Source organism: Diadema setosum, chromosome 3 (assembly GCF_964275005.1).
Source record: "Diadema setosum chromosome 3, eeDiaSeto1, whole genome shotgun sequence".
Taxonomy (NCBI): Eukaryota; Metazoa; Echinodermata; class Echinoidea; order Diadematoida; family Diadematidae; genus Diadema; species Diadema setosum.
In genome coordinates, this window is record NC_092687.1 from 47,416,168 (window position 1) to 47,432,751 (window position 16,584).

The following is a 16,584-nucleotide window of genomic DNA, read 5'->3' on the forward strand; positions in this document are numbered from 1 at the left end:
AGCCCCCTAACGTACCACCTATCCACGACATTATCAAAAAGGTATTGTTTTGTTGTTGTTGCAGTTGATGATGATGATGATTTTGGTGGGGGTTTTAATCTGAAATAAAACAAACTATTATGACAAACGCCCTCAACGACATGTTCTATAGAGCAAAATTCTATCGGAGGAGGCAGATTAGATGTCAACCTCACCACCATTAAGATTCAGGTCTTATACAGAAATGTCAGAAATGGGATTGATCAGAGAAGGCCTATAATAGCGGAATATAATGCAGTATTGAAATTAAAAGAGTCTGAGGTTTTCCCACAATTCTAGATATATCTCAACACTTGCATTAGGATAAGCCACTCGTTCTTCAGCAAAATCGTGTCGGAGGAGGCCGCAGACGGAAGTCAACCTGCAATTAACCTCAAATAAAGTAATTTAACTAAAAGGTATTTGTAGTATTCCAATATTAGAGTGTAATGAAGTGCTGCAAGTAAGATAATCTGAGGTTTTCTTACAAGTCGAAATATCTCAACAAGACGTGTTCATCTCTCGTTCTGCAGTAAATTTGTGTCAGAGGAGGAAGACGGAAGTAAACTTGCAATGCAGTTCAATAATCTAAGTTCTACAAAACATTCAGTGGTGGTTTTGGTAGCATAATATACCATGGAAAGTAAAACAGTGAAATATTCCTACAAGAAGAGACATCCCAACAGGACGTCTTACAGTGCATGTGCCGCTAAGTTGAAACTGTGATGTAATATTGAGAACATCATGCAGAACATTAGACCTGTTAAACTTTTAAAAGATGAAGTTATCAACTTCTTATGCTAATCACATATTCCTAGGTTCTGGAATTCAAAGAGCATTACGAAGATTTAATAGAGGAAGTGCAGTAAAATTATTTTGAAATGGACTCGTCAGACTTCAACCGTCAAAAAACAAACAAACGGCAATTTACCCAAGCAGTGAAAACAAGAACAGCAAAAAGTGAGATCCTCTATAGATAATAGCTTGACAGGGAATATCCATGAACACGTAATTGGCTTTAGCCTGTTGCTTCATGTTGCCACATGTTCTTAACTTCATCACCAGCTTCCATTCCTTTGCCAGGAATGGTTTTTAACCTGTTAAAGTGGATTGTCTTTTACAAATTAATATGCATTTTTATACATTAGAATGTCAAGTAATATGTGCATTGAAGATATGCCCCTCATGGCAAATATTGAAATAAAAGAAATGAAATAAAAATTGAAAAAAAATGATATCATTCATCACTGATAGTAATATGGAAGCTTGAATTTAAAGAGCAGACTTCCTTTGGTTGAAAGCAAGTGAATTTAGTTACTCTTTCTAATGGGTTCCTTCTGAATAGGTGAGTTTGTTGATGTTTCTTTGTTTGTTTCTTTCTTTATTTATTTCGACTGACCTCTACGAAGTCATTGTTTGTATTTACTTCTACCTTCCGTGTAGATACCAGTCTCCTATCTTCAGTTACAGGGCAGTATATTTTCAAACAAAAGAGCTATCGAAAAAGAATCGTCCTGGTTTTGTTTTGTTTTGTTTTGTTTTGTTTTGTTTTGTTAAAAGCCATTTCGTAGTTCGACTTTGCGCATGAGCAAAAAAAAAGTCATTTTATAACAGGCATTGCATCTGTGATGCCATGATTTCTCATGTAATCCTTAACAGTTCTTGCTAGCACATCCACCTGATAGAAGCAAATTGTTCATTAAAGCCCAACATTTGGCAATAATAGTAGAAATAGTTTCCTCTGCATACAGTGCATACTATGAAATGATGCTTCCCTGATTGTTGATAGAGAGGCGGCTTCTCTGGTAACCAGTATTTTCTATGCAAATTTATTCTTTATTTGAACATGACTTCCATAAATTGCTACGTCGGGCAACCGTATACCTCATGACGCTTTGAAACAAAAATTACATGCCTCAACCAAATGAGCAAAAAGAAAGGTCATTTTCGGAACGGTTCACGTGAGCTAATTACGAAATTACTGATACATGTACCCACAACAACTGAGATAAGCCCTAGTGCCGAATCTGATAAGCCACACTGATGAACGCCCTCAACGACCAGTTCTTCAGCAAAATCGTGTCTGAGGAGGGCAGACGGAAGTCAACCTGCAATCATGCAGTCCAGTAAGTCTAAGGTCTATAACTTTCACTGGTAGTATTGGTAGTATAAGGAGTATCAAAGTAGAATATAATGGAGCATGGGAAGAAAAGAAGCTGAGGTTTCTATACAAGTCGAGATATCTCAACAGAGCGTATTTACCGCTCGTTCTACAGTAAAATCGTGTCGGAGGAAGCAGACGGAAGTCAATCTTTAATACAGTTCAATATTAACAATAAGTTTAGGGCCTTGAAGAACTTCCACAGGACATATCAGAAGTTTAACAGTAGGACCTATAGAAGTAAAATGTAATGGAGCATTAAAAGAAAAGATCCTGAGGTTTTTTCTACAAGTCGAGATATCTCAACAGAGCGTATTTACCACTCGTTCTACAGTCAAATCGTGTCAGAGGAAGCAGACGGAAGTCAACCTGCAATACAGTTCAATAAGTTTAGGGCCTTGAAGAACTTCCACAGGACATATTAGAAGTATAACAGTATAGAAGTAAAATGTAATGGAGCATTAAAAGAAAAGATCCTGAGGTTTTTCTACAAGTCGAGATATCTCAACAGCGCGTATTTACCACTCGTTCTACAGAAAAATCATGTCGAAGGAGGCAGACGGAAGTCGACCTGCAATACAGTTTAAAGGGTGTGTACAGTTCTGGTCGAGGTGAGGATTTAGCTTTTAACGTTTTGTGAGATATTCAGAAACCACTCTATGAGATGTCAAAGAGCATGCAATTCTAAAGGGTATCAAAAGTTTATTTGATGAAAATCGGTTTTGAAATGGCTGAGATATCCAAAAACAAGGTGAAAAAAAGAGATCCTAATAAAGTTGGGGCCTGTCGCCTTTTATTATTATCACTTTTTTGGATATCTCAGCCATTTCAAAACCAATTTTCATCAAATAAACGTTGAATCCTTCTAATAAAATCACATGCTCTTTCAAATTTCATAAGAGGTTTCTCATTATCTCACTTTGAAATGTTCAAAACATGAATCCCTTACCTCAACCAGTACTGTACAGTCCCTTTAATAAGTTTAGGGCCTTGAACAACTTTCACAGGTGATGTTGGTAGGACTGTGTGTCCACTGAAAGTAAAAGAATCTGAGATATTCCTACAAGTGAGAGACATTTTAACAAGACGTCACAGTGCATGTGCCTGCTAGTTGTAACTGTGGTAGAATATTGTAAACATCAGAACATAGTATTATACTAGTTTATAAAAGATGAAGTTATCAAGACCTAAATGCTTCTCACATATTCTTAGTGTCTGCTATATTCACAGATCATTACGAACTGTTAATAGAGGAAGTGCGGTGAAATAATTTCAAAACGGACTCGCAGGACCTCAAACGTCAACAAAAAACCGGAAATATGCCCAAGCAGTGAAAACAAGAACAGCAAAAAGTGAGGTAATATTTATATCCATATAGCTTGACAGGAAATATCCATGAACAAATAACTGGATATTATCATGATGCTATACTCAGACCAGTATTTCCAAAGCGCAATGCCGTGATTCCCATTTATATACATTGTAGTTCATTAATCAGTCTCCGTTTGATATCTCAATTGTGAAAATTCGTCCATTCTCCTGATTTAAACATTAAACACATAATATCTTTGTCCGTTTTCTTACTTATCATTATAACGGAAGTTCTTGGTACATCCTTGAGTTTGTCTCTACGCCGTAGCAAATCTGTCATATTTTCTGTTTTGTTTATGTGAAGGTTTTTTTTTTTTTTTTTTTTCAGCAGTTCGATGACAATAGAGCATTGGTGTTCAAATATGCTTCAGAAAGGATTTGCAAAGACTCGTATATCTACGCGAATAGAATTTTAAACTCTAAAAGCTTGAACACAAGAAATCTGATTTTCACAGCATTCAAACCCAACTGAAGTAAAAAAGGGAAATCAAGACATGTGTTTTGATCATGGGATGTAAAGCGAGAGACCAGCCTTCCAGCCCACCGCACGTTGCGCGGACGGATCTGGATCACGGAAGTTGTCTTTTCCGCATTTACAACTATACCAGACCGGGTGACGAATGATGTTTATAGTCAAGTATTTCTTGAAATGTACAACACTCTCTCCTTCACATTCTCCCGGAGTGATATTGTGAGTAGAAGCGAGTACATAAGACTAACGAATGCTGAATTTCATCTTCCTCAAACATCTGGTATTTGTTATGCGAAATATTCATTCCTCTTTTAGAAGTCAACTTAATTAACAAGAAATACTTTGTATTGATATCTTATACTGATTATAAGTTATTCATTTCTTTTGTTTTCATTCGTCATTTTATTGATATTTTATATCTGTTTGCATTTTTTGAATGCAATGTACTTAAGTGTTAATAGTATGTACTCACTATAGTATAGTTGATTATTTTCATGTTTATTTCATCCAGCAGGATTCTCATGTTATCCAAGACTCACATCAGAATGATCGGCAGCGGAGTGTTGGTTCAGGTCGGGATTCTTCTCATGAATATTTACCATAGCGGTAAGGAGTATAAAAAACGTTAAATAGTCTGGTTATTATTTTGCACCATGGCATTATCACTCTTTTCGTGTAATTTATATACACTGACATGAATTTTACATTGCAGGCAGCTACAACGCGTGAAGCGGCGAAGGGTATTATTTGGGAAGTCGTGATGCAAATGGAATGTTATAAAATGTTATGAAAGACTGAAAATAACCACGTTTGGGTAGATTTTCATCTATTAATGTTGTGTATCATCAGGAGTCTGTATTTACCATTCCTTTATATCTTATTTAATTACTCAATGCAATTGCTCACTTCGCTTGTACTATGTGTACTTTGTATTTAGGATATTGTGTAGAACCTAATGTGTGCATACGAGTCTTTGTATCTGTGTTAAATTCATTAAGTCATGACTCAGAATCAATCCCCTTATAGATTTTCTTTTTGTTCTTGCAGTTGCAATGACAGTGAACCTCGAGGTACCCTCGCCTCTCCGGGCTGGCCTTGAAGTCACAGCAGTGTGCTCAGGAAATGACATCCACGGCTCGGCTGCTCTGACCTGGTATTTGAACGGCGTCCAAATCACAGACGGCTTCACCACTACCAGCGAAATCATCCGAAGCGATGATTACTGTACCTTCTGGGGGTTAGACTGGCCGGTAAAAATTGTGAAAATGAATATGAAGTACTTATGAGTCTGTGACGGACATAATCTGAATGCATGTGATTATTGGATATTATATTTAGCCTTGAAAATGTGACCGAATGGTTCATTAAATTGAAATTACTTACGTTAAAAGACAGACAATTTCTGCCATATTCATGTAAGGCTTATAATAAGGATTTTTGTCCCTGATCAAACGAGTATAGTTTCCAGGTCTGAAATGATCTCTGTACAAGCGAAAAAAAATTCCTACTTTACAACAGCAGGATAAAATGTGTGACACATGTCGAGAAGCTTTATACAAATCATTTAGAAGACAACAAGGTCTTAGCACAGGGAAATATGCTTGGTGACGTACACATTTAGCACACAGAATGACGAAACGGAAAGCAATGGAGTTTGAGATCGGATGTCAACTTTTACCCACCAGTGCTGGAAATCAGGAAGGGTAGGATTTCAACACCATGTGAGATAAGTATTCTACTAGAATTATAGAGAAGGCACGGTGTTTGATCCCTTCATTTATCTTAACCGGGTTGAAATAACTCCTGGGGTAGGGTTTTCTATCGATTACTAACTTTTTAACACCTAGAGGCAGTGTGTGCTGTGTGACGAATGAAATTAATAACATAACGTCCACCCTGTGCTGTATGCGGCGATCAATGTGGAAACATATGTCCCGGTTATGCGGGTGAGTACCGGACGCAGAGGCGGATCCAAGAATTCTGTAAAGCGGGGGGGTGGGGGGGGGGGGCAACTGATAGTCATGGTGCCACTTCCGGGTTACACTTCATTTTTTTCTATGTATTTCTTTTGTTTTTAACACAAATTAAAGGGGGGGGGGGCGTGCGCCAGTTGCGCCCCCTCTGGATCCGCCACTGGGACGGGTGCACGCCACTTGATAAGTTGACTACGTTCCAAAATATTCAGTGGAACAGACGCATTGTATTATGAATACGGTACACTAAGCTTTGTGCGCGTATATCAAAGCAAAATGAGTATGATGAGAGGCGGTACCAATGGATAGGCCTATAGTTATTACGTGAGTCCTGTTAATCCCAGGTCAATGCCAAATGTAATGAAGCTTTTACCTTCTTTCCCAGTGTGGCCATTCCCTATTGGAAGGGCAGAAAGCAAATACTTGTTTTCCTGAAAAAAAAAAATGGGCATGAAATTTGTTGAAAGTGTATAGGAAGAACTGAATGAAGCTCGGTGTACCCACTTGACAGCTGCTTGATCTTCGGTCATGCATAATTATTTCTTGTTATGGCCAAAATACGGTATTTTTGAGAATGTTTCAAAATGTAGATTACAATAATAACAATTTATTTTGTTTCGTTTGTATATGAGAGCCATTATATCCCGTACGCCCTTATACATTATGATCATAATTTGAATATTATTCCTGTATTTTGGAACTACGCGGTCGTCCTCCAAAACAACTGCATTATAATTACAATAAATTAACCACGCCTCTATAATAGGAATTTTCTTGTTAGTTTTGTACGTTTTCATCATAATTTCATGTATTCACGTAAATTACATGCCAAGATGCCAACAGTTATATTTTAAGGCCATTTGTGGTTATCAACAATACCATAAACCTGCAGACTTGAGATTTCGGCAATGTATTGCAGCCTGCGCGCCGGATCCACGTTTTCAAAAGTGTGTGTAGGGCCTATGTGCGGGGGGGGGGGGGGGGGGGGGGGAGGGCACATCGGAGTTTCATGAGTTAACAATAAATAACGCAAGAAAAAAAATACGTGTGCAGAAAAGTAGAGGGGGGGGGGGGCTGCTGGCTCTTGACAGGGGTAGATAAAGGTATTAACTTCAAGATTCTTCTTCTTTCATGTCTATCGTATACATTGTAAAAATATGTCACCTGCCTATCTTAAAAACATTCTTCTTCTTTACCAACCACCACGAAATCTTCGTTCATCGAACTCACAAAGATTACAGCTTTATACCTCGAATCAATTAGTCGAGTGGATTGTGCTTTCTCATACATGGGCAAAAAAACTTTGGAACAGCCTTCCAATATCTTTTCGACCAGCACCTTCTATTGATGCTTTCAAAAAGAACCTCAAGACCTATGCTTTGTGTATTTACATTGATAATAATGTTTACTTGTATAGGCACATGATATGAGTATAGTTTGTTTGTTTATTGTTCTTATATCTTCTGTGATACTCTGTTGTAACATGATACATTATTTTGCAGGGCCTATACTCTGTTCCATATAGAGCCATGAGCATCGTTTTAAGGTAGAAATTATGAACGCTTTATAAGAGTCTCTCTATAAGGCCTATGATAAGAACGGCCCAAGTTCAAATTTGGCTGCAGATCGTTTTGTCATGAAAATCATGCACCTGCAACAAAGTATAGCCCGTATTGTTAATAATTATAGATAGTCACTCAAAGTTTAATTTTTAATTTGCCGGAATGACATTCTCATTATTGAAATATAGCAGATATATAAGATGTAACCTGTCTTTTTTTTTAAAATAATGTTCTCAATTTTCTTTCTTGAAAATAATGACAGATTCAAAACTTGAATTATCATAATAGGGGAGTGTAGGGGGGGGGGGGGCTCGGTGTGCATGTTGTGCATTGATCAAACTATAGAGGGCTCATATCATCCATTGCATTCTTTCGGCATCACTTGCTGTTTGTTCATGGCTGGATGGTGAGTCGAACCTATGTTAAAGTGATTATTTGAAACTGTATTTCATTGCTTTTAAATGACAATTAAGATAGGATTGCTAGTGCATGACCATTTCATAATGCTAACGCTAAACAATCTTTATTCTAAGTATAACATTTTAGTTGGCTTGCATTTGCCGGCTCCTGGTAGCTGCTACTGTGTGCGGGATTGCATACTAAAGTAATTGTCGCATTCCACTAATACTAAGTTGTATGAAATCACGCGCATAGTGTGTGCATGTTGCATAGTTTTGTGCGCGTCTAAAACGTGTAGCTATGTGTGTTGGCTGAAAGCTTTGGCGAAAGAAATTCGGTTGGATAAACTTGTATCTACACCAAAGTTGATGACAAGTTTGGAGAAAGTGTAAGGTTACGACAGCCCGTGAATATGTGTCAACTATTATTGGGATTGACGGTTGCTGGAAATGCTATCGTGGTCATGAGGGAGAAGGTGTGGTTAACACGTAGAGTTTATAGGGCCAATGTAAGAGGTAGAAACTAGGAGTAGAATGACCTAGAAATGATGATATCAGACTTAACGTTACAGTTTATCTAACATTAGACGTAGATCAGTACAAGGCCTACTACTAGTACTAGACCGTACCGTTTGCTGTTCCAGTTTGTGTGCAAGACATTGTAAAATTTTAAGTTTCAGTCGCTTTTATTTGGTCTAAATCAATGTAAAAAATACTAAAATCATTTGTACTGTAGTGCTGTGATTACTGATTTTGATTATCATAAAATAGTCTTTTGTCTAAGCAGTCCAGTAGAACTCTAGGCCTATATAGGGCATAGGCCTAATACCGGTTAGGTTAATCAATCTGTCATAACGTTTACTTCTTCTCCTTCTTCTTCTTCTTCTTCTTCTTCTTCTTCATCTTCTCTCTTTTTTTCCTCTTCTTCTTGGAAAGTACAGTCCACCATCGGGTGTACATGTATAATAAGCCTATTGTAGGTGTACTATTGGCAGGTGTGGTGGATGTGTACAGTGTCTTTAACAGTTTTACATCGTATTCGTACTTTGTGCAACTAAACAATTCGCCTTTATCGATGAAACAGGATGTTGTACATCTGCTTGAAGAGGTTTGCAGAGGTGGTGGTGACTAGTTCTTCAGACAGAGTGTTTCCATAACCTGATAGCATCTGGGAAGAAGGATCTCTGGTAAACAAGAGTTCGTACAAAAGTTATCTGGAAGCTGCCTGGTGTGTCCACGGAGTGATGTTGGTACTCGGTATCAGGAATGTTTGAAGGATGCCCATACTCTGGTTGATTACACGGTGTATCGTCAGCATCTTGCACTGTACCCTGCGTTCCTGCAGTAGTTGCCATTGGAGTTTGCTATAACAGATAAGAGATTATGGATTTGATTGGTTAGCATGGTGTATTTATTCTCTTTTCAGGAGTTAGAGATATTGGAATATTGAAAGTTAACATTATCGGGTTTTGGCAAGTGTTGAACAGACTTTTCTAACTACTAGTACTAGCTTGTGTAAGAGGCGTCGTTTGGTTGTCTCAGAAAATGTTAAGTTGTGTTTGGTTTGGTTTCTGATGTCGTTCTTGTCCTGATCTGGTGAGATGTCACTACTAAACATCGACCTAAGAAAACACCAACCCTCAGATTTGTGTCCGTGAATACGAAGATACTAAAAAATGAATGAATACGTACGATAAGCCTGCAAAAAAAAAAAACAACAACAACAAAACAAAACAAAACAGACAAAAACAACATCGTACATGTATACATTCTGGCTGAAGCCTAGGGATTTGCTTCTTGGTTTCCAATGTTGTGCATTTGCGGTTAAGTTTAATTTACGAATGTTTATAAACTACGCCATGTGTTGATTAATCTACCTAACGTACAATACAATATTAGGTTGCAATTCATGTGATTTTAATATATGTCATTTATCCATCTATTTATCTTTTTATCTCATGTTTATTACAGTGAGGCTGGTTGGTGGATCAACCCAAAATGAAGGCCGAGTTGAGATATCGTGTAACGGGCAGTGGGGCACGGTGTGTGACAATGAGTGGGATATGAGAGACGCGCACGTGGTGTGCAGAGATCTCGGCTACTCATCGGCCTCAGCTAGTTATAGGTCAGCTCACTTTGGGCAGGGATCTGGACCATTCTGGGTTGACTCGGCTCTCTGTGATGGAACGGAAAACTCTCTGGTTTATTGCCTTCGTTGGCCATGGGGATGTCATCGCTGTGATCACAGTAGAGACGCCGGAGTGAGGTGTGAAGGAGACCGTAAGTTTGATTCATTTATTCATGTATTTCATAATGTATACTGAGTAACTCAGGCCAAGTTACAGAAATGAAAATAATATTTAAATAAAAATCTACGATGAAATGATTAAAGGAAGGGTTTAAAACTGAATTAAAGTAGTTTCTCGTTCGAGTTTTGTTTCTTTCTTTATCTCTCTCTCTCTCTCTCTCTCTCTCTTTGTCACTACCACTTCACACAGTGTCGTACGTTAAAAATCAATGCACAATCTAGCGGGAAGCACAGTGATTGTGTAGTGTAATTTTGCATCGCCACGCAAATTTCAAATATGCACAAACTCTCCCTAAATATTTTACACCCAAAAGTCCCTATATCTGAGTATACAAAGTCTGGTAAAAGTTTAGTATTTGCTGTTAAGTTGGACACTTTTAGACTCATTTACAAATAACTGTACTTCGCTGGGCACTGTGTACGTGTACACTACCATACCGCGGCCAAGTGTTTGAGTGTAGCGCAGAGTTTCAATTCAAGCCATCGAGTTATTTCGAAATGGGCAAAAGTGTCTTAACCGGTTTTTAAATATTCAACTTCTTTTTGTGTTTGTGTGTGTGTGTGTGTGGGTGTGTGTTTATCTTTGTGGGTTTTTATTCAGTGTTTTAACAAAAAATAAACAAGGCAGTCCAGTGTAAACAGCTATGTACACGCGTGTGGCCGGGCTGACCGGCTGGATACAACCAGCTAGCTACACGATCGACCAGCGAGCCGGCGCGGCGCTCCATCGCAGTGCGGCGGCCAGCGCTACCATTAGATTATCCGTACGCCTGTTCCCAATGGGTATGTAACATAACAAGCGAGCGCTGCTGAACGTAGGTCCTACATTGTATGTACGTGGATTCTTTCTGAGTGGCCAGGTGGCCAGGGGCCACCAAAAATGAAAGTCGGGCCACCAAATTTCGAAAAAGGGCAAATTTGGTGGCCCATTTTTTCTTTTTGTTGAAAAGTGTCATTTATTTATCTTTAGATGTTGCAACTCATGTACCCGTAAAATGAATATCTATACTTAGTCTTCACCATTCAGCAGTCAAATTAGTTTAAAGGATGGATAATAAGGATTGAATGAGTGTCTGAGAGTGAGTTTGTTGAGGTTTATTTATGAGTAGATATGTCCAGCTCCTAATTCTATTATAGAACTTAAATATTTGACTCAGTAATAAAAAAAATACTTTTAATGCTTTTATTGTTTTTACGGAGCAACACATTTTTCTCTCGGGCCACCAAAAATTAGAAAAAATTATGATTTTGATGGCCCCATCGGGCCACCCAAAAAAAAAAGTTATTGTTGAGCCCTGTTTTAGCTATAAAGTTATGTAATGAAAAGTAAAGAACGTTATTTAACACGAAGCTAGGTGTCTAATCTTAATCTTTTTATGTTTTAATTGTCATGATAAAGTACTTGCGGTAGAGTTACCGGTAAGGGTTTCATAATAGTCTTCTTCTCTGAATTAATTTAAATTCATTATGCATTGTAGCACACCAAATTCTCTCTAATTCAGAAATGTGCATATTGCCTCTCAGAATAATTTGGCATCTTTTTTTTTTTTCGGGGGGGGGGGGGATAGGGATAGACTTGTTTTCCTAATTTCTTTCTTAACTAAAAAAAAAATAAAAAAATATGAAGGTTTTCACAATACCACTTGAGAAAAAATCCTGACTTTATAGGGAGACAAATCTTATTAGGAAGGTTTTCAGAATATCACCCGCCTATAGAAGGTCTACATGACATTTTGTGTGTAACCATACCGTCCCCCCGAAAGAGGCAAACCACTCTGTCCCTCGGATAGGACATAAAATGGTGGTCCCGTGTGTGAGAGAGTCACAACTCATCCACGTAAAAGATCCCACTTCATTCATTCGTCGCAAAGAGCAGGGTGCTTAGCCCTAGAGTGGTCCCGCCTTCCATCCAACTGGACCCAATGGAAGACCAGGCCACCTGGGCCCATTGCATAACAGTTTCAATTATGGTAACTTTGCCATCCAGTGGTAACTACCATGGCAACAATACTCAACAGCCAATCAAAATCAAGACTTCCATGGAAGTTGCAATTGAATGGCAAAGTTACCATAATTGAAACTGTTATGCAATGGGCCCCAGCTATTGCAGCTGAATATGGGCTATCCAGCCATCTCCTCAGATGGAAATGAAATAAACAAACAAGCAAAAAGTATTATTATTTTGAAACCAAGCCAGCCTGGCTCATACGAATGTGTGCAGACAACTCGTCCATGCAAGACGTACAAGTGTGTTGATATGCCGTCCGCGTCCAGACCCACATGGTAGGGCATACAGTGGCTGGGGGTGTTGTTCACGAAGTCTAACTTGATTTGGAATTAACCAAAATAAAGTATACCACTGGTTTCCCTGTTCAATTTCTTGAGCCCAATCACCACCTGCTTGCGTTTATCGTAATTTTATTTACAGAATGATTTGATATTATTGTTACTTATTTCATCTTGTATTTTTAATGGCTAAATGAAAAACGTCTCCAAAATCTTCATCTTTCATCAAAAAGTTGAGCAACATTGATCACAGCGCACACAGCATACCATAGATTTTAGTCAATCTTGACTTTTAAGTTCACCTTAAATTCTTTGTGAAACACCCCCAGGTTTGTAGATCCTACTTGCCCAGAGCCAGTAGCGGTAGGTTGCAGACAGGGATCAGCAGCACAGAGTTTAGACGTTTTCATCAGTGTTGTAGAAAAAAAAAAATGCGAATGGTGTTGACGTAATGAAATGCCACCGTTAACAAAAAAAAAAAAAAAAAAAAAAAAAAAAAACTTTTAATACTTTAGGCCTTAAATTCATTTAGCCGAAATGACAAGCATGGAAAAATTAGAATACACTTAGAATGTTTTTAGAATGCAATGCGAATGTTCCGTGTGTGTCAAGAATGCCGGCGAAATGGTCTCCGATAGCGTCTAAGATGGTGATTTTCACCTGCCAGTTTAGTAATGTTGCTTTGCTACAGATTACTGTCCTCCAGCAAGACCTTTTTGAAAGAGAGTCTCTGGGCCAGTTACCCGCTGGGCAATTACCCCAGATCCTTCCCGTGATCCTGCTCCTAACTCTGAACCTAATCCTAACCCTAACCCAAACTCTAACTCCAAACCTAACCTTAACTGTAATCTTTACTCTAACCAGTTACCTTTTCGCTAACCAGTATTGTATTTAATTGGGGGTAATTGTATGAGCATTGGAACATTTGAGATATTTCGGCAGTATTTGAGGTGCAACATCGTTCCGATTCTCCCTCAAATGAGGTCAGAATTTTTCAAATGCTGTTTGAATGCCGTAGGAATATTTAGAATGCCGTAAAAATATTTACAGTGTAATCAGAGTCCAATCAAAATACCCTTCGAGTGCAGATCGATATTTCTCCACTTCGAATGCCCCTCGAAACGCTCGGGCTGGCCACAAGAAAGGGCCTGAAATTTTGGATTGCACTCAGAATGTATAGTCACTTAGAATGTATTTCGAATATGCAGGAATGCAGAAAGAATTTTCATTCCAACGGCATTCCGGCTCATTCCGCCTCTAGTGTGACGGAGGTATTGGTTATTATCATTCCTTGGCCCTGTTTTATGAAGAGTTAAAATTGATTATATAGTTGATTTCAACTGTAAGTCTATGGCAGACTGTGTGGTAAGGAAATTTAAAATCGATTCTATCTTTTTATAAAACGGGGCGCAGAAGAGACATCTTCGTTCATCATTGAAGCAAGGAAGGGGTTACTTTATGTGACCTTTATGCACTGCAAAAAGTCCGGTGTTAAATAGTGAACACCGAGCTGGTGTTAGATTTTCGGTGCTCATTTATGGTGTTAAATTAACACCCCCGGGTGTCATTTCCAAATTTTAAACTGTTTTTTGAAGAGTTTCTTAGTAACTGCACTTCTTGTTGATTTTTAATTTAAACAAAACGATCAAGAATTTTACATTAAAATACTAGATTTTTGAAAAAATGTGAAAATAATTTTACACCAAAGTAACACCAGCTGGTGTGGTCCCTTATTGAAGCTGGACGGGTGTTAAACCATTGATATTAACACCAACAAGTATCAAATCAACACCATGTGGTGTCATTTTTTAATTAACACCATTACAGTGTCAAATTAACACCACGAAGTGTCAGGTGAACACTTTTCAACACCATCACAGTGCATTTTTAACACCTGTGGGTGTGGTCCTTTATTGAAGTTTGATCGGTGTTGGATTTAACACCCGTGGTGTTAAATCTAACACCCATGTTTTTACAGTGTGTGATGATCGATCGCGCCATAGCAATTGCATACAATTTAATTGTTTACTTATCATGTAAAAGATACATCTTCTGCTGATTTTCAAACTAATTCCAGTCCACTGGTTTCTGTGTGCTGTTGTTTCTCATGTAAAGGAAGCGATAATGCTGTCAACGAGTCTGTTACTTCGGGTCTTGACTACCGTGTCAATCGTTTTACATATTACAACGTTAGTAGCGAGCTGACGTTCACTCCGACCGCAGCTGACAATGAGGGCGTACTTCAGTGTCGTCTCATTGGCAGTGAACGGTCTCGAACCTTGGAAGTTCAGCGTAAGTAATTTTGGGTTTAATATCTGATCTATCTGCACCGTCCTGCATGCAAGTCAAAAATTAACGCCTTCCCCTTTATGGAAAGTTCTCTCAAAATATTGTTAAAAGCTGTGCTGGTTGCCAGGCATACGATGATTACAACACAACATGACAGTTCTAAGAAGACATTGATAATGCATAATTATGATACAATTAATAAGGATTCTTGATTTACGTGGCAAGGTACGCAAACAAAGATAAAGTGAGAAATCAGTCATCCCTCCCTCCTATTCCTCTTCCGATGTATATTATAATATTATGATATGCTACGAGGGCTGCACGCAAATCAAGCCACGCTTATGCTGTAGCCCCTCAGTATTATTCATTGTACAAAGGCAGTGGAGAAGAAAATGCAACTTATATTTATGTTTGTGTGTGTATGTACAATGATGATACAGAAACCAATATCAAATCAAATCAAAATCAAAATAAAGTCAAATAAAGCATTTTGGTATAAGAATCGAGATCTCAGTAAATTATAGCACGACACACGAAGCGCTAAAATAATACTGGCTGATCGTTAGCTGATATGGAAGTTTTGTCGCTTTGGAATGATACATACATACTCATTAGACACACACCTATTGCAATACCTCTTCTCTCTTTTTTTTTTTCTCTTTTTTCGTTTCCATGATGAGCAAAAATTTACGTACGTGCTTTTGAATTATGAGCCTGTCAACACTTGCCGAATAAATGAAAAGATGATAACAGCACTAACTTTCAAAGCTAATGAATATTGATTTCTTCTTTCTGATCACACACAATATACTCTATTTTGGATGAAAATGTATGTTAGGGTGAGAATGAGGTTTATCTTCCGTCTACCTTTAACTCTCGTCATCTCGACAGACGCTCCAGCAGACAATATCATCTTGATCAAGATCGTTGACAAGGAGGGCGGACAAGAAACTAATGGCCTCAAGATCACGTGTGACGTCGACCCACGTGACCAACCATATCCACTACTGGGAATATATGAGATTGCATTGAATGGCGTCACAGAGTCAGCTTCAAGCTCCCCTTCCTTGATCCTTGAGTCCATTCCCAGTGAATGCGTTGAAATCTCCTGCACCGGCATTAACAACATTGGAATGACGAACGCTACAACGACTTACTGTCCAAGAAGCGACGGCAAGATGATAAAACTTTCCATGTCATTGCTATACCAAAGCGCTTTTAATCAGCATAAAATCAATTTCAGTTAACATACATTCTTTTTTTCTCTCTCCCTCACCAAAAAGAGTTATATACGTAAAACCAACAATTAATCATGTGGATTTGTATTATACCAAAATTGTTAGTGGCATCTTTTTCTGGCTTATACATACTGCATGTTGATCAATTATACAAACAGCTTATTGGGCTGATGAATATAATTATTACTTTTACCCTTCATGCAAGTGCTAAAGTTAAAGAAATTCTTGCAGTATGGGTCTGTATATCATTGTCTTTTAATACCTTGAATTTGTCTTTTTTTCAGTCAGTGGTTGCAGATTTGTTCACATAAATCAACACAACGTCTGTGGTGATAGAGTAGAGCTTTTTGTCTTCCTTTGTTCTGTTTCGTTGATAACAGAAAACTTACAATGTTAAGATTCACGTATTTTTCGTGAATCTTTTAGTTTTGATTGCATGGTGGTTTTGGTTTTTTTTTGATAGAAAATGCAAATCGCTTCCATAGATATATTTGTAGAAATTGTGCAT

At 38.1% G+C, this 16,584-nt stretch overlaps 1 protein-coding gene across 1 annotated transcript; it reads left to right on the forward strand.

Annotated features, from left to right (window-relative positions):
• Nucleotides 1-9,923: 9,923 nt before the first annotated feature.
• Nucleotides 9,924-16,190, forward strand: LOC140226436 (neurotrypsin-like). Its single transcript, XM_072306903.1, has 3 exons — nt 9,924-10,235; nt 14,665-14,841; nt 15,730-16,190. Exons 1-3 carry the CDS (start codon nt 10,019-10,021, stop codon nt 16,083-16,085), a joined length of 750 nt encoding a protein of 249 aa, XP_072163004.1. The 5' UTR covers nt 9,924-10,018; the 3' UTR covers nt 16,086-16,190.
• Nucleotides 16,191-16,584: the final 394 nt, after the last annotated feature.